A 27,737-nucleotide genomic window follows, 5' to 3' on the forward strand; every position below is an offset into this window, starting at 1 on the left:
AGGTTTGGTGGAGAACTCTCCCAAGAGGCGCCACTCCTTGATGAAGAGATAAGCCTCTTCAATTCTCGCCACACTCTTCTAGTGAAGGGATAAGAGAATTGGATGAATATCAAAGAGGTTTAGGGACTTTTAGAAGAGAGAAATCTGAACAATATTTCAGAAATGAAATCTCAATACATCCAAAAGTGTTTTACAAAGAGGGAAAAACGAAAATATAGGAGTAGGAAGCTTGGAGAGTAAGCTAGTCTTAACCATGGTTCACTAGGAACCATGGTAAGGTCTAGCTAACCACCCATGGTCTAGAGGCTTGGAGAGCAAGCTCCTCACTTAGCTTGCTTGGTAAGCTAGCTAAGGAGAATCTTGTGCTTCAAGCTTCCAAGCTTGAGAAGAACCAAGCTATTTGGCCAAGTGTGAACACAAGTGTGAACACATCTAGGTGGGTGGCTCTTTGGAATTAATTTACTCCAACCGGTTTTGAAATTGTTAATTTGGTTTAGTTAGGTTCATCCAATGTGAACTGAACCTAGCTAAATCAAATCTATGAAAAATTAGGAGTAAAATGAGTCCAATATGTAAATTTTAGCCTAGGACCACCTCTTGGCTAAATTGCTAGTAACACTCTCTGACTTGCTAATGGCACTCTCTAGCTTGCTAATGCCACTCCCAATCCTACTACTAGAAAACTAAGAAAAGAGTGTATTTCTAGGTTAGGTTAAATGGAGTCAAAGTGCCCAAGTAACCTACCCTAGAAACAATATACAATAGCTACTAAAAAGGAAATAAAGTGCCTCACAAATACAAAGGCAAAAATACACCTGTACAAGTATCTACTATATACAAGGTACAAGAAATCAAACTATACAATATATTTACAATAGAGACTATGAGACTAAAAAGAGGAATCATACTCAATACTCATATTGAGCATAGGTCTAAGAAGCACCTCCTCTATAGAAGCCTCATCTAGCCTCCTAACCATAGACCTAATTAGACGCCTAATGGTCTTCATGGGTGAGCCTCCTTGGATCAACCTTCACCTTTCTTGGTCTTACCTCTTCCAAATGGATCCTTGGGGATTAGATTTCCATCACACAACCCATAGACCCATCAAGCACTGTTAGATACATAATGAGAGGCCTTCCAGGAACTGGTGGCACTAAAATTGGCGGCCTCTGTAGATATTGTTTTTCTGTCAAAAGCTGCTTGGCAATCATCATTCCACTTCATTGGTTGATTTTTACGTAACAATTTGAAAATGGGTTCACAAGTAGCTGTTAATTGAGATATGAATCGGGCAATGTAATTCAATCTTCCCAAGAAGCCTCGAACTTCTCTTTCTGTGCTAGGCGGTGGCATCTCGGGAATTGCTCGAACCTTGTCGGGATCCACTTCTATCCCTTTTTGACTGACTATAAATCCCAACAATTTACCAGATTTCACACCAAAAGTACACTTCGATGGATTTAGCCTCAACTTAAACTTTCTTAGCCGCTCAAACAATTTCTTCATATGGATCACATGATCTTCTTCTTTTCTTGATTTTGCGATCATGTCATCCACATTCGGTGGACAAGCGCGAACCAGACTAGCCTGTTCGTCCTCATGAAAGTCTTGCTCAGCAACAGCTATTAAGTTTGGAAACTCGAACCCGGCACTCCAAAAGCTTTCTCGTAGATCACAGATAGGGACCCCATCAATTCTTGCCTCCCTATTTTCTAGCCTGGCTAGCCTCCTTTCTCTTTTCTCATACACAACCCGCCATTTATCAGTTTTTGAGGGTTTGTAGCCCAAACCAAATCGATCTTTATTATCCATCAATTCAGGCAATTGGCTTGGTCCTTGTGCATCTCTTCCTAGTCCGCAACCATGTTGATATCCACTCCCTAACATGGTTTTAGCTACCATCATGGAGGCACCAGATGGTTGTGGCTTCACGATGTTCTTTCCATAGCTTACATTTGCAATTTCAAGCCCTTGAAATGAAGTCTCCAAAGCTTCTTCAGCAACTTTAATATAAGGAGTGGATGAAGGTTTACTAACCAATAGATCCTCTTCAGCCAATATAATGATTAACTTGTCATCCACAATAAATTTCAGCTTTTGGTGAAGTGTGGAGGGTACAACCCTTGCACAATGAATCCAAGGTCTTCCCAAAAGGCAACTGTAAGCTGGCGCAATGTCCATCACATGAAATACTACCTCAAAAGTAACAGGACCAATTTGGATAGGTAAGCTTATCTCGCCAATCACTTCTCTACGAGACCCATAAAAAGCTCTCACTATCATAGTGCTTGGCTTAATGTATGATCCATCATAAGGAAGTTTTTCCAATGTTGCTTTTGGCATCACGTTCAATGAAGAACCATTGTCAACCAAAACTCTCGCCAAGATATGGTCCGTGCATTTCACTGATATATGCAAAGCTTTATTGTGCCTTGCTCCTTCCTTTGGTATCTCATCATCAGTAAAGGTAAGGTAGTCATTGGCAGTGATGTTTCCAACAATACCTTCGAATTTCTCCTCAGAAATGTCATGAACGACATGCGCTTCATTCAATATCTTCAACAATATTCTTCTATGGGATTCAGAATTCATCATCAATGACAAAAGTGATATTCTGGCAGGGATTCGGTTCAACTGATCAATCACCGTGTACTCACTTTGTCGTATGAGTTTTAGAAACTCATGTGCCTCTTCGTCGGAGACTTCCTTTTTCTCCTCTTCTTTCTCTTTGATTATCTGATGGAGTTTAGGTTGAAGCAATGGAGTGATTCTTGCTTCTTGTGACCTTCTCCGAAATTTGAAGACCTTTTCCTTGAGCTTTCCACGGATTGAATGATGGAGGAAGATGAATGGAATGATAGGAGAATCCCTAAGCTAAGGATGGAAGCATCCAAGCTAAAGATCCAAATGAAAGCTCACTTTCAAGCTTAGGAATGGAGGTTTTCCTAAGACTAGGTTTAGTGAGATTTTGGTGACTCTTGGAGAGAATATGGCTGAAGTAAAATTCAGAATTCTCATTCATTCAAAAGTGTTTACAATAGTGGAGGATTCAAGCATATAAACCCACGGATCAAGGAGCCATCAAAGGACCAAGGTTGGAGGTGGATTAAAGCATTCAAACAAGTGATGGAAAAATGTGGCTGAAAATCCGTCACTAAAGTGGTCACAAAACCGTCACAACTTTGTTTTTTAGGACTAGTTTAAGTTCTTGCATTTTTCTTGTAAATTCAATCAATTTGTAATAGCTTGGAGGGAGTATTAAGAAGCTGGTCAGGTATATCTAATCCCTTATAGTCACTCACGTGTAGTACTAGTGGAAGTGGCTTGGAAATTTCATATGTTTCAAGCTTCCACTTAGGGAAAATTCGACTAGTTGATTAATATTTGTAGACCCCTAAAATTGTCCGGGTCGGAAATAAAGCTTGAAGACTCTCGAAGACTGAAGGATAATCAGCCAGAAGGACTCCTCGAAGGCCCTAGGAGGGTTCTCTGTAGGTCTAGAGGTCTTAGAATAGCTCAAAATAAAGAAGTGGAGGGAAAAAGCCCAATACGGCCGTACTGAACTTAATACGGCCGTATTGAAGCTTCAATACGGCCGTACTGAAGTCAGTACGACCGTATTGACACTTCAATACAACCGCAGCGAACTCAATACGGGCGTATTGAAATTTCTGAACTTCAATACGACCGTATTGAACTTCAATACGACCGTATTGAAGTTCAAAAATTTCAATACGGCCGTATTGCCCCTGTAGGCCGTATTGCGCCTATTCCCTATAAATATGACGTCAATTGGACGTCATTCCACACTTTCACACTCAGTTTTGACTCCCTCCTTGAGTATTCTGGGGTTTTTGAGCAGTGTTCTGCCCTAGAAATCTCTCTGGGAGTCGATCCGACGAAGTTCTGGAATTCCGAGCACTTAGCTTGGAGATTCGAACCTAGTCGAAGGGAAATCCTCCGGATTTCCATAGTCAAAATTTTATAGGAGAGAGCGAGCGAGCTTGTAGAGCGAGGGAACGCCAAAAAGCTTCCCAGTTTTACTCAATATATAAAAGCACGCTTCAAGAGGTTTCTTCTTAAATCCTTCCTTTTACTGCTTTCTGTGTGCATATTTAAACTGTCATCATGTAGATAGTTAATTTATAATCGCTTATAATAAATAGGGGTAATTTAGTAATTTTATACTGTTATTTTAGAATATAATAACACCTTCCCCACGCGTAACCGACTCCCTTACCCGACTCTGGTTGTAATGGCCAAAGTTGATTTATAAAATCAATTGCCTTATCCCTTTTTCCAATGTTTTGAGTAAAACATTGGTGGCGACTCCACGAACCCTCCTTTTGCGAAAACCACTAATCCATGGAGGGTCCCGCTTGGGATTAATATGGATTGGTGAGACTTTTAATAAATAAATTGGATAAGATCGACAAGGTCTCAGTTTGAGAACAAGTCTTTCTAATAATCCAATACATTTTCAAAACTAAAATAAAAGCGAGCTCGACCGTCTTCGCGACCGCCGAGGCCCGTTCGGGCCGGTGGCGACAGATGGCGACTCTGCTGGGGAAGCTTCGAGAGTCAGTCCCATTTAGTGACAGATTATTTTTAACAAATAATAGTTAAAATTACTTCATTACCCCTTGCTTGTATGATAACATGCTTTATATATTTGGCTTTAAATAACTGTTGTTTGTTTAAATTTCCGCAATTGTTTGAAATAAAAATTGCACACAAACCTTTGCACACAACAGTTCCCTCTATACCCGGGGGCATGAGTGGTAATCCATAGGGAGTGGATGTTAGTACGGCCGGTTGAATGGGTCTATAGGAGCCTACGAGACCGTTGTCGGAAAAACATCACTCAAGGTGATAACCATGAACTTGAGTCCGACGGTGCGTTGGAGCTTTCCATCGACCTACGATGAGAGGAATTGGGTCCCTATAATGGGGGCACCTTGGGGGCCTCAGACCGGTGAGAACAGTTAGATCCACCTTGAATATGCACTTTTCTGCAGGATACCCCTACCTCGTGATTCGCTCGTGACTGTTCGTGGATGAGTGAATTGTTTGTGCATTTTTATGTGACATTGTATGAGCATACATTGCACCTTTTAAACATATAACATTCCCTTTTTTAAAATAAGAATAAATGGGAATAAGAATCTTCCATTACATGGTGTTAACATCTACCTTCATCACATTCATATAGGTAGTTTCCCTTTTCACCCAAAAATACAAAAAATATAATAAAAAAAAATACCCAAAAAAAAAGAAAAAAGGGTTATTTATCCAAACCAAGCAATATCATGCATCATCTTAGGAACATCCTAAAAACATGATAATGCTTAGTTGAATAAACACTATGCATGCATATCCACCACCATCATCTCATATCATGCATATAGATCATGGAGGGATCTAGGAGTTATTCATTTCATACATCTCTCCTAGTATTCCATTAGTAAATATTAATAAAAAGAAAGAAATAATCGATGCGTATGTTCAAAGAATGGATCGCACGCCGTTCGTTATCAAGTGTAAGCCAACAACCGTGCCAAGCGAGCATACGTCAACTCCGTTGTTGGTAATCAAGACAAACAAAGGGGAAGGTCCAACACCATTAAGGATCACAGTTCCAAGGCCTTTCCCTTGCAAATCAAATAAGGCTATGCCGTGGATATACGACATCCACTCTTCTGCCGACAGCGATATCTCTAACATCGCTGGACTTGGGGGCATGACTAGGAGTGGCAGGATCTACACTCCCGAAGATCTTCATGATAAAGCCCCCAAGAATAAAGAAAAAGAAGAAAAGAAAACCGAGGAAAATAAAGAATCCGAGGAGGAGACAGACGAGCTGTTAAAGTTTATCCGACAGAGCGAGTACTCCATCGTGGATCAACTTCATAGGACGCCAGCAAAGATTACGCTGTTGTCGTTGATCCTATGCTCCGAACCGCATCGACAAGATCTGTTGAAAGTCTTGAACAAGGCATATGTGTCGCACACTATCTCCCAAGACGAGTTTGAGGGGATTGTTAGTCACATCAAGGCTAATGACCACCTCACCTTCATCGATGAAGAAATCCCCGCCGAGGGATCAAACCACAACAAGCCCTTGCACATCTCTATAAAGTGCAAGGAGTATCACATCGCTAAAGTCTTGGTAGATAATGGATCTTCCTTGAACGTAATGCCAAAAAGAGCGCTCGAGCAAGTGGCAATCAAGGGAATCCAAATGCGCCAACAACATGATCGTTCGAGCCTTCGATGGATCTAAAAGAGAAGTGGTGGGAGAGATCAATCTTCCAATCCAAATTGGACCCACTATCTTTAATGTCGAATTCCAAGTGATGGACATTACTCCCGCATACAGCTGTCTCCTCGGCCGACCTTGGATTCATGATGCGAAAGCTGTACCCTCTACGCTCCACCAGAAAGTCAAGTTCATAGTGGGTGACAAACTGGTGACTGTACAAGCTGAAGATGACATACTCATCAGCAAACCATCCACCATACCTTACGTGGATGCAGCGGAGGAAGCTTTAGAAACCGCCTTCCAAGCATTGGAAATCGCCAATGTCGAAACGTTTCCCCGAGAAATGAAGAAGGTAGCCTCCATGCTCACCAAGAACGGATACTTGCCAGGACAAGGATTAGGCAAGGACTCCCAAGGAATCCCGGAGCTACCCATTATCAAGGATAATCCGGGGAAACAAGGGTTAGGATACAACCCTAACAAAGATCAAAGAACGAAGAGGAATCAAGATCCTTCTCGACGTTCTTTAAGCCAGATCTTTAGGAAGGCCGGTTCACAAGCGTCAAGGCCGGTCGTCGTCGTCAAAATGTTTTTCTCCTTCCGATAGGGATGTGTAAATTCAGTGACTATTAGAGATCACTCCTCGGGGACAGCCCGACCCCCGAGCCTCGATAGGGCACATGTTTCCGCTGCGATTATAATAAAATCATTCTTCATTAATTCTTTATTGCTTCTTTTCTCGCTTGCAATAAAATTCTAGACCACATTATTTTAACCCTGTTTGAATAAACATGAATGAGGTTAAAATCATCTTAATAATAATAAACCCACATCATTTTTATGTGGAAGTCAACTTGGAGCACCTTTTCTTGGCCTCAATAAGTGCCGTCATGGATAAAAGAAATCCATTCAGGACAAAAATCCTAAAAAAACAAAAAGCTCGGCAGGAAACCCAAAAAGGGGGCTGCACAAAAATAAGAGCAAAAGACCCGCTAGGAATCCCACAAAAGGGTGACCTAGGCAAAAATTAGGGTTACAAAATAATGAACAAAAACAAAAGCCCGCTAAGACATCACAAATGGGTGTTTTAGGCAAAAGTTAGGGCCGTCAAAAAAGAAAAACAAAATAAATCCATGATGGTACCATCAATCGAATTCAACAAGGGGCTCAAGAAAAGCTATCCAAGTTGTCAAAGCACAATCATTAATAACAAAGATGTGCTTAACCTCATAAGTGTTTAATCGAACAAGCCTAAACACATAAGCCTACCATGGCCAGCCATTCTTACAAAAACCATTTTTCAAAAATAAAATAATCCCCTCTAAAACACAAACCTTTGAAAATATATCCTTTCCTTCTTTTCTCTCTTGTCCCAACGATTTTTGAATAATCTAGTGGAAACATGGAGATATAGTGGTCAATAGGAGGGTTGACACATCTTCTAAAGAAAGGGAAGAATCATTTGGTTGATGACACCAAAATCAAATATGCATCATTCCTCGGTAACAGAAATCGGCAGAGCACAGTCCGTCTGGAGGAATGGCAAAATCTAAACACAAAAACGCATCGGTTAATTCTTTTGAAAAAAGAATCAAATAGAATTAGGTGCATCATACTGCATACATGCATACAGATGATAGGTGTACTGGAAGATCACTTATTCTCTGTTTATTGAAAAAACAAAAAAATAATAAATAAAAAAAAATATAAATTTCAGAAAAAAAAAAATGCGCCCGTACCATGTTCAGTACACCCATACTAAAATCAGGGTTATGAACAAAATTTCAACTCAACATGGGCGTACTGAAATGGATGCGGCCGTATTGGCCATAAAGAAATTTTCAAAGACCTCGTCATGAGGAAATTGCATAAAATAGAAAAAATAGAAAATTGCTTGTGTATGACAGCAGTCAACAAAAGCCGAAAATGAAAAAAGGCAAGGATATAGAAAATCCAACAAACAAGATTGCACAGAATAACTGAGCCTGGAGAGGCTTGCCGAAAGAATACTCTCAGAATAACTGAGCCTGGAGAGGCTTGCCGAAAGAATACTCTCAGAATAACTGAGCCTGGAGAGGCTTGCCGAAAGAATACTCTCAGAATAACTGAGCCTGGAGAGGCTTGCCGAAAGAATACTCTCAGAATAACTGAGCCTGGAGAGGCTTGCCGAAACAATACTCCCACAGAATAACTGAGCCTGGAGAGGCTTGTCGAAATAATACTCTCTCAAAATAACTGAGCCTGGAGAGGCTTGCCGAAATAATACTCTTTCAGAATAACTGAGCCTGGAGAGGCTCGCCGAAATAATACTCTCTCAAAATAATTGAGCCTGGAGAGGCTCGCCGAAATAATACTCTCTCATAATAACTGAGACATTTCTGTACAGAAAAAGCCGAAAAACAACAGAAAAGGCAAAAATACAGAAAAAGCCAAAAAATGACAAAAAAGGCAAAAATACAGAAAAAGCCAAAAAATGACAAAAAAAAGGCAAACATACAGAAAAAGTCAAAAGTCGACAAAAAAAGACAAAGATTTCACATCTTTCAGAATAACTGAGCCTGGAGAGGCTCGCCGAAATAATACTCTCAGAATAATTGAGCCTGGAGAGGCTTGCTGAAATAATACTCTTTCAGAATAATTGAGCCTGGAGAGGCTTGCAGAAATAATACTTCCTCAGAATAACTAGAGCCTGGAGAGGCTCGCAGAAATAATACTCCCCAGAGGAACCTCAACTCATGCTCTTGGATTCAAAATCCCCAGCAAGAGCTATCAAGCAAGATCGACAAAATTCCCAATGGAAGCACGATCGCCCAAGCAGTATATCTAGTCAAAGGACTTAAAACTTCCTCAGTGGAAGATAGCTCTCCAACTCAGGCGTTGAGTGAGTCTAAGCCTGTAGAGGCTTCCTAAATAATACTCTGGGATACATAAGATCCCTCATTCCCCAATCGCCTACTTAGAGGCATCCCTGCAAAAAGAGAAAAATCAAAAATATCAATAACCATTCCCCAAGCGGAATTTGGCACTCAGCCGAACACTGAACTTCAAATCCCCAGTCGCCTACTCAAGAGGCACCCCTTCAAAAAGAGAAAAAATCAAAAAGATCAATAACCATTCCACAAAAGGAATTTGGCATTCAGCCAATCATCAAACATCAAGATAATTCGCCTATTCAGAGGCACTCTTTCAAAAAAGAGAAAAAATCGAAAAGATCAATAATCATTCCCCAAGCGGAATCCGGCTCTCAGCCTATCATTGAACATCAAGATGATCTGCCTAACAGAAGAGGCCAATCACAACCAATGACAAAATCCCCTGGCGGATAACAGCCTACACAGAGGCAACAAAATCCAAAAATTAAAAAGAGTTACCCGAATAAGGATAACCGGGATACTCCACCAACGTCGAAAGGACGTCAGCCAATCATAAGGCACCGCTCACATCAGAAAGGGCATCTTTGTGTCTATACCCCAAAGGAATCAGAAATTCCCCAGTGGGAACCAACTACGCAATGGAAAGTTGGGACACAAGAACCTATGAGTAACTGCACATCCCCTAGACGGATCCCTGCGTTATCCAGCCCCTAGTGGCACAAAATCAAAAAACAACCGTCGAAGCAGCATCGTGGACTGTGGAGACAAAATCATCACAAATCCCTGGAAAGGAGATATTCACGCTACCCCGTCGTCACAAACACGGAGGTATGCAGCTTCCGGCTCGGGCAATGAGCGAAGCTATCTCTGGAAAAGGGGTACTCACCGCTCACCGTTATCACAAGGGTACTTAGTTTCCGGCTCAAACAAAGAGTGAAGCTAAGCCTGGAGAGACGGTACTTACAGCTTCCAGCTTGGGCAACAAGCAAAGCAAGGCCTGGAGAGGCGAAACTCACACTGCTACCGTCGTCACAAGGATACTTAGCTTCCGGCTCGAACAAAGAGTGAAGCTAAGCCTGGAGAGGCGGTACTCAACCATCAGCGTCATCAGAGGCGCGTTGATGTCCAACTTCCGGCTCGGGCGTCGAGTGAAGTTGACCTTGGAGAAGGTAAACTCAGCTACCGATGATGTCAGAAGCGCCGAGGTATGCACCCACCTGGAGAGGCTACTCAACATTTTTCCACCGGAAGACGCTACAAGTCAGAAGGTCGGCACAATACCCGGACAATTGGGTCAACTCCTTTACTTGTCAGCCGATACACCAAAAGGCCGTCCGACTAAGTAAAGGGGGGGCAGCTGTAGACCCCTAAAATTGTCCGGGTCGGAAATAAAGCTTGAAGACTCTCGAAGACTGAAGGATAATCAGCCAGAAGGACTCCTCGAAGGCCCTAGGAGGGTTCTCTGTAGGTCTAGAGGTCTTAGAATAGCTCAAAATAAAGAAGTGGAGGGAAAAAGCCCAATACGGCCGTACTGAACTTAATACGGCCGTATTGAAGCTTCAATACGGCCGTACTGAAGTCAGTACGACCGTATTGACACTTCAATACAACCGCAGCGAACTCAATACGGGCGTATTGAAATTTCTGAACTTCAATACGACCGTATTGAACTTCAATACGACCGTATTGAAGTTCAAAAATTTCAATACGGCCGTATTGCCCCTGTAGGCCGTATTGCGCCTATTCCCTATAAATATGACGTCAATTGGACGTCATTCCACACTTTCACACTCAGTTTTGACTCCCTCCTTGAGTATTCTGGGGTTTTTGAGCAGTGTTCTGCCCTAGAAATCTCTCTGGGAGTCGATCCGACGAAGTTCTGGAATTCCGAGCACTTAGCTTGGAGATTCGAACCTAGTCGAAGGGAAATCCTCCGGATTTCCATAGTCAAAATTTTATAGGAGAGAGCGAGCGAGCTTGTAGAGCGAGGGAACGCCAAAAAGCTTCCCAGTTTTACTCAATATATAAAAGCACGCTTCAAGAGGTTTCTTCTTAAATCCTTCCTTTTACTGCTTTCTGTGTGCATATTTAAACTGTCATCATGTAGATAGTTAATTTATAATCGCTTATAATAAATAGGGGTAATTTAGTAATTTTATACTGTTATTTTAGAATATAATCTGTCATAGGGAACCCGAAAGGGGCGCTGTGGGGTGCTAACACCTTCCCCACGCGTAACCGACTCCCTTACCCGACTCTGGTTGTAATGGCCAAAGTTGATTTATAAAATCAATTGCCTTATCCCTTTTTCCAATGTTTTGAGTAAAACATTGGTGGCGACTCCACGAACCCTCCTTTTGCGAAAACCACTAATCCATGGAGGGTCCCGCTTGGGATTAATATGGATTGGTGAGACTTTTAATAAATAAATTGGATAAGATCGACAAGGTCTCAGTTTGAGAACAAGTCTTTCTAATAATCCAATACATTTTCAAAACTAAAATAAAAGCGAGCTCGACCGTCTTCGCGACCGCCGAGGCCCGTTCGGGCCGGTGGCGACAATATTGTTTCCTTTGATTTGTTTGTTCTTAGTTTGTTTACTTTGCTTTATTAATTCGACTAGCATGTGTAGAATTTAAATTTCTCACGTTTAGTTGTAATCAAAAACACTTTAGAAAATCATCCAACATTAAAAAAATTTTGTGAAAAATTTTGTGGAATTGAGAATATCACAAGGAAGTTTAGTGATTTCCATTTGAAAAGGCTTGGTTATTAAGTGGCTCTTAGTAGCTCACCTCCCTTGATAGTGCAATTTGTACACTTAGACTTCCAAGTGTTTTTTGCATAGCATATAAAAATTCTTTTTTTTTTTAATCATGAGAAAATATTCCTCAAGTGGTAGTGATTCAAGCTCTCCAAAAAGTTTTTCACATCCTACTCAAAGGCTTAAATCACTAACACCTTGGACAAAGCAAGAAGTGTTAAAAAGAGAAAAAGAAAAACTTGAAAGAGAAGCACAACTTGCAATTTTAGAGGAAGAAATTCACATTCTTAAACAAAAGGAAGAAAAACTTTTAGCCAAAGAAAAATTGAGAAAAACAAGAGAAAAAGAAAGAAAAAAGGCATTTCTCTTAGGGAAGAGTAAGGAGGAAAACATTTCCTCTAAAGGACTTGTGAGTGAAGAGAGTTGTTCTAAAAACCATTTGCAAAATACTCTCTTCATACATAAAAACCTTAACTCTTACCCTTATGCTACCACTATTCATGACGTGGAGATTCTAAAACAAAATATTTTAAAGAAAAATGAATCTCAACTTCAAGATGTAGTGAAGAAGGAGTGGACTACACTTAGTTCTACTTCTTGTGCTACTTCCTTGGAGGTGCCCAAGGAAGATAGCCTTCCTCTCTTTAGGACTCCTTCTACCATAGTTGTTCTAATAAAGCACCCAAATTTTGGAATATATTGTTTGATGGATACATCTTGTTATATTTCATATTCTATTTTTGATCTTATGGGAAGTTCCTCTTTATTTGAACTTAATTTGCCTCCTTCCCTACAAGACAAAAATAGTTTATATGAGTTTTCAGGATTTCACAAGACATTATCTTTTTATCTACCAAACAATATGTTTCAAAATTGTTTAGGATTTCCTTCTAGGTTATGCTTAGAAGAGGATCCTATTTCCACTTATAGGGATGTTAATTTCAAAAGTTTAGTTTTCTTTGTTAGGATAGATGGAAGGATTCTTCTTAGGATCCATAGTCCATTTTCTTCACATTTCACCTCTTATACTTGGTATAATGTGCATGTAGGTAATGATTCTTATTCCATGGATCCTCGAGATTTGAGGACAAATCCTTTTCAAGAGGGAGGGGATGATGGAATCATGCCTATGAAAGCAAGGGGTGACATATTGAAGGAGCCAAGAGGAGTGGGTTAGACATGGAGGATTGGGCCAGTCAAGGCCCAATGGGCCCGATGGGCTTGGAAGGCCTAAGTTGAATTTCTCATGGGCTATATCTTGTTTTAGCTATTTCCTTATATCTTGTATATATCATGTTAGTATAGGTTTCCTATATTTTGGTCTTGTATTTTGGACCACATAGAGTAGCATTTTAGGTTTTAGGCTTGTTGGGCCTAGTTTTGGGCTTCATGGGCCTTTGGGCTTTTGGTACCCAATATTGGGCTCATTTTCATTCTTGTAATTTTTCCTTTCCATTGTATTTGCTTGGTCATTGTATTTAGGCCATTAGAATAGGAAATTAGAAGGATTAAGTAATAAAGCATGAATCATAGAATGTTAATTACATTTAGGAGTAATTAGAGTTTCATTTGAGTCACATGTTTTGTGCCAAAGGTGGCTGCACATGTGTACATTCAAATGAACCCTAAATTACCTCTAAATGCAATTAATAATCTAGAAGGAAGGGCTGCACATCGCTTAGAACAAGTGGACGTTCAATTTGAATTCAAATTCAAATTTGAATTCAAATTGGCGCCACTTTTAGTACACATGTGATGGCTCCTTGATCCGTGGGTTTATATGCTTGAATCCTCCACTATTGTAAACACTTTTGAATGAATGAGAATTCTGAATTTTACTTCAGCCATATTCTCTCCAAGAGTCACCAAAATCTCACTAAACCTAGTCTTAGGAAAACCTCCATTCCTAAGCTTGAAAGTGAGCTTTCATTTGGATCTTTAGCTTGGATGCTTCCATCCTTAGCTTAGGGATTCTCCTATCATTCCATTCATCTTCCTCCATCATTCAATCCGTGGAAAGCTCAAGGAAAAGGTCTTCAAATTTCAGAGAAGGTCACAAGAAGCAAGAATCACTCCATTGCTTCAACCTAAACTCCATCATTATCCTTTCATCCACCACTTCCTTTCCTTTCTCACGACTCTTCTCTACCTCTTTAGCTTGTTTGATTTTTCCTTTCTCACGACTCTTCTCTACCTCTTTAGCTTATTTGATTTTCAACTCTTCAGGTGTGTAAATTCGACCACTTCGAGTCATTCCACCAACCCCAGCAACATTTTTAATGTCGGTGGTTTCTAATCCCTCTTTAGAGACATCAATGCAAACATTTGCACCATATCTCCATGGCACTGCTTTATTATCCTTGTAGGGAAAAGCTCTTGGTACTTGTATTGTGATAGGCTTTGGTCTGTCAACATTCAAAATGTTCTTACCCCTGGTATAATGGACAACCAGGGGTTTTGGGTAACCTACATTTGAATCCACAGCCCACACATGACTTTCAGAACAGTCGACCTGTATTAAGTTGCTTATCCATTAAATCTTGTAGAATTTGTTTAAACTCATCACATTCATCAATCTTGTGACTCATACCAGGATGCAATCCACACCCCTCCTCTTTACCATAACTTCCTTCCAACATTCCAAACTTACACATCTCCTTAAAAATGAGGTTTAAGGGAGTTTTTACATCCTTCACTCTCCTTATCATGAGCTGATCTTTATTCTCCTCAATAGAATTAATTATAGGCCCTCCATGCCCTGGTAGAGGATTGTTCCCGATATTAGGATTATCCTCTTTGAATTTTAACCATCCGGCCATAATCAAACTTTGTACCTTGAATTTCAAAGCTCGACAATTCTCGAGGGAATGACCAATAGCCCCTGCATGATAGTCACATTTGGAATTAGCATCGTATCCCCTAGGATATGTGGTTCTACGGGCTTCATCGGGCAAGGTACTACTAAGGAATTTTGTAGTAGGAGAGGGAACAACTCAGTATAGGACATAGGGATAGGGTCAAACTCGATTAGTTTTCGGTCTTGGGTGTTTTGTGACCTTGTATGACTAGGATTTTGGTTCCATGGCTGGGTAGATTGAGATGGTCGTTTGGTAGGTGTTGCGGGTGAAGCCTACAGAGCTTGATGGATCAGTTGTTGAGGGTATGGTGAGATGGTGGTAATATTTGGGTAGGCCATGTGAGAGGTATAAAAATGAGGGGACTTGTTGTTAGGTATCCCAGGGGAGTTGAATGTCACTGCGTTTGTATCTCCTTCTTTTTTCTTTCCTGCACCACTTGAAAATTTCCTTGGACCAGCTATTCCAACAGGGTCAACCACAATCTTCCCACTCCTCATGCCATTCTCAATCCTTTCCCCGATGATGACTATATCATAGAAATTTGATGAAATGTTCCCAATCATGTTATCATAGAACGCTGCTTGATAGACTATGGCCAAGGCCAAGGAATCCAAGACGTGATATCTTAAAAGAACCAAGAGGAATGGGATGATCTTAAAGACCTTTTTCATATATTTTGTACATAGTTCCTTTGTATAGGTCTAATTTTGCCTTTGTATTTGTGAGACACTTTACTTGCTTTTAATTAGTGATTGTATATTGATTTTAGGGTGGGTTACTTGGAGAGTTTAACTCCATTTAACCTCCTTTGTTGATACATTCATTTTATATTTTTTCAGTAGGGAAAAAGGGGTGGCATTTAGCAATGCTTCAGGGTGTGACTAGTAAATGGGCTAGAACTGGGCCTAGGCAAAATTTTGCATATTAGACTCATTTTGCTCCTAATTTTTCATAGATTTGATTTAGCTAGGTCTCATCATTATATGATGAACCTAACTAAACCAAATCAAAGATTTTCAAAATAATTCATGGAGCATTTTGGAGCCTAATCCGCCTAGCTCTTTCCTTAGTTTCTTAGCCAAAATTTGCTTGTTCCTTCTTCAAGCTTTGAAGCTTCTCCTCCAAGTTTCTAAACCTTGGTAGGGTGGGCTGACCTTACCATGGTTCTTAAGTGAACCATGGTCAAGGTTAGCTTCTCCTACAAGTTTTAGAAACCATGGATGGTTAGCTACACCTTACCATGGTTCCTAGTGAACCATGGTTAAGGTTAGCTTCTCCTAGAAGCTACCTCTCCCTATATAATTGTAAATCTGACCTAAACCTTCACTTTTGGACATTAATGAGACTTAGAATTCAGAAATTCTCTCTCATTTTCAAGAGTCAAATTCGTGAGAAAAACTTCTCCTAGTTTTCTCTCAAAGTTCCTTCTCCTAGAAGCTTGGTTTCTCAAGCTTCTCCACTTCTTCAAGAGGTAACCGAACCTCTCTTAGGTGCTTCTCCACCATTGGAGAATCCTCCAAGGTGATTCCGCCACCTTCAATGAGTTCAACCTCATGGAGCATTTCGGTCTGTCGCCACCGGCCCGAAACGGGCCTCGGCGGTTGCGAAGACGGTCGAGCTCGCTTTTATTTTAGTTTTGAAAATGTATTGGATTATTAGAAAGACTTGTTCTCAAACTGAGACCTTGTCGATCTTATCCAATTTATTTATTAAATGTCTCACCAATCCATATTAATCCCAAGCGGGACCCTCTATGGATTAGTGGTTTTCGCAAAAGGAGGGTTCGTGGAGTCGCCACCAATGTTTTACTCAAAACATTGGAAAAAGGGATAAGGCAATTGATTTTATAAATCAACTTTGGCCATTACAACCAGAGTCGGGTAAGGGAGTCGGTTACGCGTGGGGAAGGTGTTAGCACCCCACAGCGCCCCTTTCGGGTTCCCTATGACAGATTATTTCTAAAACAATAGCGTAAAATTACTAAATTACCCCTATTTATTCTAAGCGATTATAAATTAACTATCTACATGATGACAGTTTAAATATGCACACAGAAAGCAGTAAAAGGAAGGATTTAAGAAGAAACCTCTTGAAGCGTGCTTTTATATATTGAGTAAGACTGGGAAGCTTTTTGGCGTTCCCTCACTCTACAAGCTCGCTCGCTCCTTCCTAAAAACTTTTGACTATGGAAATCCGGAGGATTTCCCTTCGACTAGGTTCGAATCTCCAAGCTAAGTGCTCGGAATTCCGGAACTTCGTCGGATCGACTCCCAGAGAGATTTCTAGGGCAGAACACTGCTCAAAAACCCCAGAATACTCAAGGAGGGAGTCAAAACTCAGTGTGAAAGTGTGGAATGACGTCCAATTGACGTCATATTTATAGGGAACAGACCCAATACGGGCTACAGAACCAATACGGCCGTATTGAAATTTTTGAACTTCAATACGGCCGTATTCAGTTCAATACGGCCGTATTGAAATTCAGAAATTTCAATACGGCCGTATTGAGTTCAATACGGCTGTATTGAAGCTTCAATACGGCCGTATTGATTTCAGTACGGCCGTATTGAAGTTTCAGAAACTTCAATACGCCATATTGAGTTCACTGCGGCCGTATTGAAGCTTCAATACGGCCGTATTAAGTTCAGTACGGCCGTATTGGGCTTCATTCCCTCCACTTCCTTATTTTGAGCTATTCTAAGACCTCTAGACCTACAGAGAACCCTCCTAGGGCCTTCGAGGAGTCCTTCTGGCTGATTATCCTTCAGTCTTCGAGAGTCTTCAAGCTTTATTTCCGACCTGGACAATTTTAGGGGTCTACAGCTGCCCCCCCTTTACTTAGTCGGACGGCCTTTTGGTGTATCGGCTGACAAGTAAAGGAGTTGACCCAATTGTCCGGGTATTGCGCCGACCTTCTGACTTGTAGCGTCTTCCGGTGGAAAAATGTTGAGTAGCCTCTCCAGGTGGGTGCATACCTCGGCGCTTCTGACATCCTCGGTAGCTGAGTTTACCTTCTCCAAGGTCAACTTCACTCGACGCTCGAGCCGGAAGTTGGACATCAACGCGCCTCTGATGACGCTGATGGTTGAGTACCGCCTCTCCAGGCTTAGTCTCGCTCTTTGTTCGAGCCGGAAACCAAGCACCTTTGCGACGACGGTGAGCAGTGTGAGTTTTGCCTCTCCAGGCCTTGCTTTGCTTGTTGCCCAAGCTGGAAGCTGTAAGTACCGTCCTACCAGGCTTAGCTTCACTCTTTGTTTGAGCCGGAAACTAAGTACCTTTGTGACAACGGTAAGCGGTGAGTACCCCTTTTCCAGAGATAGCTTCTCTCATTGCCCGAGCCGGAAGCTACATACCTCCGTGTTTGTGACGACGGGGTAGCGTGAATATCTCCTTTCCAGGGATTTGGTGATGATTTTGTCTCCACAGTCCACGATGCTGCTTCGACGGTTGTTTTTTGATTTTTGTGCCGCTGAGGGCTGGATAACGCAGGGATCCGTCTAGGGGATGTGCAGTCATTCACAGGTTCCTGTGCCCCAACTTGCATTGCATTGTTAGTACCCTTGGGGAATTTCTGACTCCTTGGGGTATAGACACAAAGATGCTCTTTCTGATGTGAGCGGTGCCTTATGATTGGCTGACGTCCTTTCGACGTTGGTGGAGTATCCCGGTTATCCTTGTTCGGGTAACTCTTTTTGATTTTCTGATTTTTCGCTGCCTCTGTGTAGGCTGTTATCCGCTGGGGATTCTGGATGTTGATTTTTTTGACTGGCCTCTTCTGTTAGGCAGATAGTCTTGATGTTCGATGTTTTGGCGGGATGCCAAATTCCGCTTGGGGAATTTTATTAATCTTTTTGATTTTCTTCCCCTTTTGTGGGGATGCCTCTTGGATAGGCGATCATCCACTGAGGATTGATGTTGATTGGCCTCTTTTGTTAGGCAGATCATCTTGACGTTCATTTGTTAGGCTGAGAGCCAAATTCCACTTGGGGAATAGTTTATTGGTCTTCCTTTTGTAGAAATGCCTCTTTAGTAGGCGATTGGGGATTTGAAGTTTTTATTCATCCCAGAGTATTATTTAGAAAGCCTCTTCAGGCTTAGCTTCACCCATCGCTTTTGAGTTGGAAAGCTATCCTCCATTGGGGAAGTTTAAAGTCCTTAGACATTTTTCTTGGATGATCAGGCCTCCTTTGGGGATTTCGCTGATCGCATTCTGATAGCTTTCACTGGGGAATTTGGCCCGTGAGTGTAAGCTTGAGATATCTCTGGGGAATCGAGCCTTTCTAGGCCCAACTATTCTGAAGGAAGAGTATTGTTTCTGCGAGCCTCTCCAGGCTCAATTATTCTGAGGGAGTATTCTTTCTGCGAGCCTCTCCAGGCTCAATTATTCTTTGGTGTGGAGGATGAGGAGTATTTTGGTAAGCCTCTCCAGGCTCAGTTATTCTGTGCAAACTGATTGTTGGATTTTCTGTATCCTTGCCTTTTTTATTTTTTGGCTTTTTTCTGTATTTTGCCTTTTTTTTTATGTTTTTGGCTTTTGCTGTACAGAATTTAAATTACCAGAGAATTTTGAATTCAAAAGTGGCAAATTTCATTAAAAATGAATTTGTACAAGAAAAATTTGAGACATGGGGCTAAGCCCAACCAAACTAGTACATGAAAAAGCAATAAAACAGAAGCCGGTCTTCACTCCTCTGCTGGCGGGTCCTGTGGCGAGTCCGGGAAGCGGCGATGCATCCAGACGGAGAGGTTGTCGAACCCCTGCACCAAGGTATCTAGTCGAGCATCGGTACTCTGCTGCCATGTACCGACACTATGCTGAAAAGCATCGAATCGCGTGTCGATGCTCTGCTGAAAAGCATCGAATCGCGTGTCAATGCTCTGCTGCAGTGTGTCGAAGCGGGCGTCAAAGTATCCCCTGTCCGACCGTGACGTGCTAGCCTCTGGCTGCGGGGTGTCGCCTCCCTCAAAGTCGAGGTTGTTGAGGAGGTCGTCGAAGGTCTCGAGGCCATCTACTCGCACAAACCCCCCTCCTGGTGACCTAGCGATGATTTTCATGTTAATCAGGGTGGAGGCACCAATCAACTTTGGCGCCAAAGCCCCTGGCTCTGCACCATCGGGACATCCCCATGTCTCCGCCAGCTGTGAGAGGAGTGGGGCAACCAAGATGTACCCCTGTCTGGACTCTCCTCCCTCTCGTACCCCAAACTTCTTCACGTGCTCAAGGAAGAAATATCCAGGATTGGCCTTCCGGCCGGTGGCCATGCAATATAAGGCCAGCAGATCCGGTCGTGTAATCGACTCCTGACTCTTGGACCTGCCATGAATAGTGCTGGTGAGGATCTTGTGACAGATCCTAAGAGCGGTCGGGAGCCGGGAGCCCTTCACCCCTGAATGATAATCCCGCCGGCCAGTGAGCAAACTCCACATCTCAACCGGAGTCCACTGATCAGGCCACTCGCATATGGCATCTCGGAAGGCCAGCTGATCAGTGCGGCTGAAAAACCCTGCCTGGACGTTGAACTCGTCCAACGTCAGCGTGCGGTATCCTTCATTCATCCAGAAATCCACCGCGCAAACATCCTCCCCATAGCTGTTAGTCGACTCCGTGACGCCGACTGTGGCCAAGAACTCCTTCGTGGCCGTCAAATATAGCTGGGATGGTGGATTAAGGACAAATCCCCATCCTATGGCGTCGAAGTAGTTCCTGACATCATTCTCCAAGCCCACCGCTTGGAGAAGCTCAAAGTCGAGCACTCTTGACGGCTCGATGGTGAACGTCTCTATGAGCTGCAGCCGGTCTCGGTGTCGGTCTGTCATTACACGTCTGGCCGGGGCTCTCTGCCTTTTGCGAGAAGATTCTGCCATTTCCGATAATCTCTCTAGGAATGCACTCACAAGCAAGGAATGTGGAGAATGAAGAAAGGTATGCAAAATGAGGGAGGGGAAGCCTTTATTTATAGGCAAAATTCCGCCAATACGGCCCGTATTGGATTCAATACGGCCGTATTGGCCTTTCCGTTGATGTACAAAATTCACAACCAATACGGACCGTATTGGGTTCAATACGATCGTATTGGGATTCAATACGGTCGTACTGGATTTTAATACGCCCGTATTGGAGTTGAAACGTTGTGCTTAACGTTAACTCCAATACGACCGTATTAATACCAATACGGGCGTATTGGATTTTTCTGATTTTATGATGATTTTTTTTTTTTTTTTTTTTTAGATAAACAGAGAATAAGTGATCTTCTAATACACCTATCATCTGTATGCATGTATGCAACTGAGATGCACCTAATTCTATTTGATTCAGTTTTTCAAAAGAATTAATCGATGCGTTCTTTGTTTGGATCTTGCCATTCCTCCATACAGACTGTGCTTTGCCGATTTCTGTAACCGAGGAACGATGCGTATTTGATTTTTGGTGCTATCAACCAAATGATTCTCCCTTCCTTTAGAAGATGTGTCAACCCTCTTATTGACCACTATATCTCCATGTTTCCACTAGATTATTCAAAAATCGTTGGGGACAAGAGAGAAAAGCAGGGAAAGGTATATTTTTCAAAAGTTTGTGTTTTAGAGGGGACTGTTTTATTTTTGAAAAATGGATATTGTAAGAATGGCTGGCCAATGGCAGGCTTATTGTGTTTAGGTTTGTTCGATTAAACATTCATGAAGTTAAGCACATCTTCGTTATTAATGATTGTGCTTTGACAACTTGGATAGCTTTTCTTGAGCTCCTTGTTGAATTCAATTGATGGTACCATCATGGATTTATTTTGTTTTTCCTTTTTGACGGCCCTAACTTTTGCCTAAAACACCCGTTTGTGATGTCTTAGCGGGCTTTTGTTTTTGTTCATTATTTTGTAACCCTAATTTTTGCCTAGGTCACCCTTTTGTGGGATTCCTAGCGGGTCTTTTGCTCTTATTTAGCGCAGTCCCCTTTTGGGTTTCCTGCCGAGCTTATTATCTTTAGGATTTCTTTTATCCATGATGGCACTTATTGATGCCAAGAAAAGGTGCTCCAAGCTGTCATGCACACTTCCACATAAAAATGATGCGGGTTTATTGATTATTAAGACGATTTTAACCTCACTTATGTTCGTTCAAACGGGGTTAAATAATGTGGTCTAGAATTTTATTGTAAGCAAGAAAAGAAACAATAAGAAATAATGAAGAATGATTTTATTATAATCATAATGGAAACATGTGCCCTATCGAGGCTCGGGGGTCGGGCTGTCCCCGAGGAGTGATCTCTAATAGTCACTGAGTCTATACATCCCTATCGGAAGGAAAAAAACATTTTGATGACGACGACCGGCCTTGACGCTTGTGAACCAGCCTTCCTAAAGATCTGGCTTAAAGAACGTCGAGAAGGATCTTGATTCCTCTTCGTTCTTTGATCTTTGTTAGGGTTGTATCCTAACCCTTGTTTCCCCGGATTATCCTTGATAATGGGTAGCTCCGGGATTCCTTGGGAGTCCTTGCCTAATCCTTGTCTTGGCAAGTATCCGTTCTTTGTGAGCGTATGAGCTACCTTCTTCATTTCTCGGGGAAACGTTTCAACATTGGCGATTTCCAATGCTTGGAAGGCGGTTTCTAAAGCTTCCTCTGCTGCATCCACATAAAGTATGTTGGATGGCTTGCTGATGAGTATGTCATCTTTAGCTTGTTCGGTCACCAGTTTGTCACCCACTATGAACTTGACTTTCTGGTGGAGCGTAGAGGGTACAGCTTTCGCATCCTGAATCCAAGGTCGGCCAAGGAGACAGCTGTATGCCGGAGTAATGTCCATCACGTGAAATTCGACGTTGAAGATAGTGGGTCCAATTTGGATTGGAAGATTGATCTCTCCCACCACTTCTCTTTTAGAACCGTCGAAAGCTCGAACGATCATGTTGCTCGGGCGCATTTGGATTCCCTTGATTGCCAATTGCTTGAGCGTTCTTTTTGGCATTACGTCCAAGGGCTTGTTGTGATACTCCTTGCACTTTATAGAGATGTGCAAGGGCTTGTTGTGGTTTGATCCCTCGGTGGGGATTTCTTCATCGATGAAGGTGAGGTGATCATTAGCCGTGATATGACTAACAATCCCTTCAAACTTGTCTTGGGAGATAGTGTGCGACACGTATGCCTCGTTCAAGACTTTCAACAGAGCTTGCCGATGCGGTTCGGAGCATAGGATCAACGACAACAGAGTAATCTTTGCTGGCGTCTTATGAAGTTGATCCATGATGGAATACTCGCTCTGTCGGATATATTTTAACAGCTTGTCTGTCTCCTCCTCGGATTCCTTATTTTCCTCGGTTTTTTCCTCTTTTTCTTTCCCTTTATTCTTGGGAGTTTTGTCATGAAGATCTTCGGGAGTGTAGATCCTGCCACTCCTAGTCATGCCCCCAAGTCCAGCGATGTTGGAGATATCGCTGTCGACAGAAGAGTGGATGTCGTATATCCACGGCACAGCCTTATTTGATTTGTAAGGGAAAGGCCTTGGGACTGTGATCCTTAATGGTGTCGGACCTTCCCCTTTATTCGTCTTGATTACCAACAACGGAGTTGATGTGCGCTCGATTGGCACGGTTGTTGGCTTACACGAACGGCGTGCGATCCATTCTTTGAACATACGCATCGACTAATCCTTTCTTTTTATTAATGTTTATTAATGGATTACTAGGAGAGATGTATGAATGACTCCTAGATCCCTCCAAGATCTATATGCATGATATGAGATGATGGCGATGAATATGCATGCATTGTGTTTATTGAACTAAGCATTATCATGTTTTCGGGATGTCCCTAAGATGATGCATGATATTGCTTGGTTTGGATAAATAACCCTTTTTTCTTTTTTTTGGGTATTTTTATTTATTATATTTTTGTATTTTTGGGTGAAAAGGGAAACTACCTATATGAATGTGATGAAGGTAGATGTTAACACCATGCAATGGAAGATCCTTATTCCTATTTATTTTTATTTCAAAAGAATAGGAATGTTGTATGTTTAAAGAAATGCAATGTATGCTCAAACAATTTCACATAAACAATGCACAAACAATTCACTCATCCACGAACAGTCACGAGCGAATCACGAGGTGGGGGTATCCTGCAGAAAAGTGCATATTCAAGGTGGATCTAACTGTTCTCACCGGTCTGAGGCCCCCAAGGTGCCCCCATTATAGGGACCCAATTCCTCTCGTCGTGGGTCGATGGAAAGTTCCAACGCACCGTCGGACTTAAGTTCATGGTTATCACCTTGAGTGATGTTTTTCCGACAACGGTCTCGTAGGCTCCTATAGACCCATTCAACCGGCCGTACTAACATCCACTCCCTATGGATTACCACTCATGCCCCCGGGTATAGAGGGAACTGTTGTGTGCAAAGGTTTGTGTGCAATTTTTATTTCAAACAATTGCGGAAATTTAAACAAACAACAGTTATTTAAAGCCAAATATATAAAGCATGTTATCATACAAGCAAGGGGTAATGAAGTAATTTTAACTATTATTTGTTAAAAATAATCTGTCACTAAATGGGACTGACTCTCGAAGCTTCCCCAGTGGAGTCGCCATCTGTCGCCACCGGCCCGAAACGGGCCTCGGCGGTTGCGAAGACGGTCGAGCTCGCTTTTATTTTAGTTTTGAAAATGTATTGGATTATTAGAAAGACTTGTTCTCAAACTGAGACCTTGTCGATCTTATCCAATTTATTTATTAAATGTCTCACCAATCCATATTAATCCCAAGCGGGACCCTCTATGGATTAGTGGTTTTCGCAAAAGGAGGGTTCGTGGAGTCGCCACCAATGTTTTACTCAAAACATTGGAAAAAGGGATAAGGCAATTGATTTTATAAATCAACTTTGGCCATTACAACCAGAGTCGGGTAAGGGAGTCGGTTACGCGTGGGGAAGGTGTTAGCACCCCACAGCGCCCCTTTCGGGTTCCCTATGACAGATTATTTCTAAAACAATAGCGTAAAATTACTAAATTACCCCTATTTATTCTAAGCGATTATAAATTAACTATCTACATGATGACAGTTTAAATATGCACACAGAAAGCAGTAAAAGGAAGGATTTAAGAAGAAACCTCTTGAAGCGTGCTTTTATATATTGAGTAAGACTGGGAAGCTTTTTGGCGTTCCCTCACTCTACAAGCTCGCTCGCTCCTTCCTAAAAACTTTTGACTATGGAAATCCGGAGGATTTCCCTTCGACTAGGTTCGAATCTCCAAGCTAAGTGCTCGGAATTCCGGAACTTCGTCGGATCGACTCCCAGAGAGATTTCTAGGGCAGAACACTGCTCAAAAACCCCAGAATACTCAAGGAGGGAGTCAAAACTCAGTGTGAAAGTGTGGAATGACGTCCAATTGACGTCATATTTATAGGGAACAGGCCCAATACGGGCTACAGAACCAATACGGCCGTATTGAAATTTTTGAACTTCAATACGGCCGTATTCAGTTCAATACGGCCGTATTGAAATTCAGAAATTTCAATACGGCCGTATTGAGTTCAATACGGCTGTATTGAAGCTTCAATACGGCCGTATTGATTTCAGTACGGCCGTATTGAAGTTTCAGAAACTTCAATACGCCATATTGAGTTCACTGCGGCCGTATTGAAGCTTCAATACGGCCGTATTAAGTTCAGTACGGCCGTATTGGGCTTCATTCCCTCCACTTCCTTATTTTGAGCTATTCTAAGACCTCTAGACCTACAGAGAACCCTCCTAGGGCCTTCGAGGAGTCCTTCTGGCTGATTATCCTTCAGTCTTCGAGAGTCTTCAAGCTTTATTTCCGACCTGGACAATTTTAGGGGTCTACACGGTCCTTGCATGGAAAGCTTGGAAGAATATCAATCCTCTCCAAGTGCTTCCATCAGTTTTGGTATCTAGAGCCTAGTGCTCTTGAGGTTTGGTGTTCTAATTTTTTTTTGTATGAATCCGTGTTGTCTCTTCCTTCTTCTATGTCTAAATATGTGTTTGCTGCATGGATCTAAATTTTCTAAAATTTTTTGATAGATCCTATATGTCACATAAGAAGTAAGTTGATTCATGTTCTTGCTTGTTTCCTAATCCGTGAATCATTTGTGTTGTGCTTTAGGTTCTCTTGTTCTTGTGCGTTTTTGTATTTGCTTGAGTCTTCTCCATTCTATAACATGTGTCCGTGATTGGACAACATTCATTGAGCATAGATTTTATTTTTGAATCACTTGTTTTGTCATAGAAGTCATGTGTAGTCCTTTTCATGTTGAAAATTCCTAGACTAGCTTGTTGACCTAAAATTTTTGTGTGTCTGAAATTTTTGTGTATTTTCTTATTAAATATGAACCTTACCTACATGTGCTTTTGATTTACATATTTGAGTTCATGATTTGCTATTAGTTCTAGCAAATTTCTTAGAGTTAGGTTTCCTTTATGTCTTGTTAAAAGTTTGTCAAGAAAATGCTTCAAACACTCTCCTATTAGGTTCTCTTCAATTCTTTGGTGTGGCTGAAACTTTTATAATTTTTTTACTCATTAAAACAGAGGCAAAACAGAGGTTTAAGTGTGTGAAAAGCATTAGAAAAGCAAAAGAAAAAGTGCTTAAAAATTTGACATAAAAATAGCACAAAATTGTGAAGCACTAGTTTTAATGATGCATGTGAAAACCTCTTGTTTTGTGTTAAAAACTTTTGCAGCAGTTTTAATTCATTAAAACCGAGTTTCACATATGTTAAAAAGGCATTAAAACTCCTGGTTGTTAAATGAAAAAGAAGTGAAAAATATATTGCAAAAAAGAAAAGAAAGAAAATAGCAAAAGAAGAAGCCAAAAGGAGTGAAAAACTAGTTTACTAGCTCTCGGTTTTTGGTGTGTGTTTGTGCTCAAATTTTCAGTCCAGCCACATGTTTTGTGTCTTATTTTTGTTTCTAATCTTAGCTTTTATTTTTTAATCCATTCTAGTGCCTTTGATAGGATATCTTTTGTGTGCTAGCTTTCCAAATTAGCCTTAATTGTTGCTTGTCATTTTGGTGAAACTCCTTCTAGTTTGTCACATTTTACTCTACCATTTGGTGTAGCCATTTTAAATTGTTCCTTTTCAGTTTTTGAACTAATATTCCAGCATCTTAAGGAGTGTTGAGTGCCTCTTGGAAGGTGTTGAAGGCCAAGCTCAAGGTTAGCCAATATTGAAGGACTTTGGTGGTGACCTAGGAGCTTGTTTCTCATTGGATTGGATTCTTGGAAATTCAAACACCTAGGAGTAACCATCATCAAGGTTGCTTCTAAAGAGGAGTGGAACACATTGAGAGGCTGCAAGCTAGGTGGCTGAATTGGAGAAAGAAGGAGTAAAATTTTTGTGAAAATTTTGTGAAGAATTTAGTAACAAATTTAGTGACGGAAATTTTTCTTCAACGTCACTAAAGTTGTCACTAAATTAGTGGCTGATTTTTGTTTCTAAAATTCTTGGTGCAGCCACTAAATTTTCTTTAAGTGAATTTACATTTCATTTGGTGTAAATTTGCATTTCACTTGAATGTTTTCATTTGGTGTAAATTTACATTTCATCTTTGTAATCTTTTAATTTCTAAATTTTTGTACAAGGCCTTTATTAAGGAGTGTCTTGGAGTGTCTTTGGTGTATCTCCATCTCTCCTTAAGTGTTCTAAGTAGTAAATCCGTTTAGTACTTGTGAGAGGGTCCTTGGAAGTCTTTGGTGCTTTCCAAGCTCTCACCTAGGTGTAATTGCTTAAAACGCCTAGTTTATGTTTTCTTGTCTTTATGTTTTCATGCCATTTATGTTTTAAGCAATTTATGTTTTCGAGCAATTTATGTTTTCAAGTATTGATTGCATTGCTTAATTGTACACATTAGGCACTTGCTTGTTATTTTTCTTTTGAAAAGAACTTTGTGAAAACATTTTGTGCAAGGCAAAGTACAAAGGGGTTTAGAGATTTTTACTTGAAGAGGCTTGGTTATTAAGTGGCTCGATAGTAGC

The 27,737-nt window shown here is 41.3% G+C and overlaps 1 protein-coding gene across 1 annotated transcript; it reads right to left on the reverse strand.

Moving 5' to 3' along the window:
- Window positions 1-1,107: 1,107 nt before the first annotated feature.
- Window positions 1,108-15,323, reverse strand: LOC145958634 (uncharacterized). The gene is made up of 4 exons (XM_083076141.1): window positions 15,037-15,323; window positions 14,415-14,860; window positions 14,166-14,368; window positions 1,108-2,739 (listed from the first exon to the last, which is right to left on the reverse strand). Exons 1-4 carry the CDS (start codon window positions 15,321-15,323, stop codon window positions 1,108-1,110), a joined length of 2,568 nt encoding a protein of 855 aa, XP_082932267.1.
- Between the last annotated feature and the right edge of the window lie 12,414 nt (window positions 15,324-27,737).

The sequence above is a fragment of the Cajanus cajan genome, chromosome 6 (assembly GCF_000230855.2).
Source record: "Cajanus cajan strain Asha chromosome 6, NIPB_CcT2T_4, whole genome shotgun sequence".
In the NCBI taxonomy this organism is placed as follows: domain Eukaryota; kingdom Viridiplantae; phylum Streptophyta; class Magnoliopsida; order Fabales; family Fabaceae; genus Cajanus; species Cajanus cajan.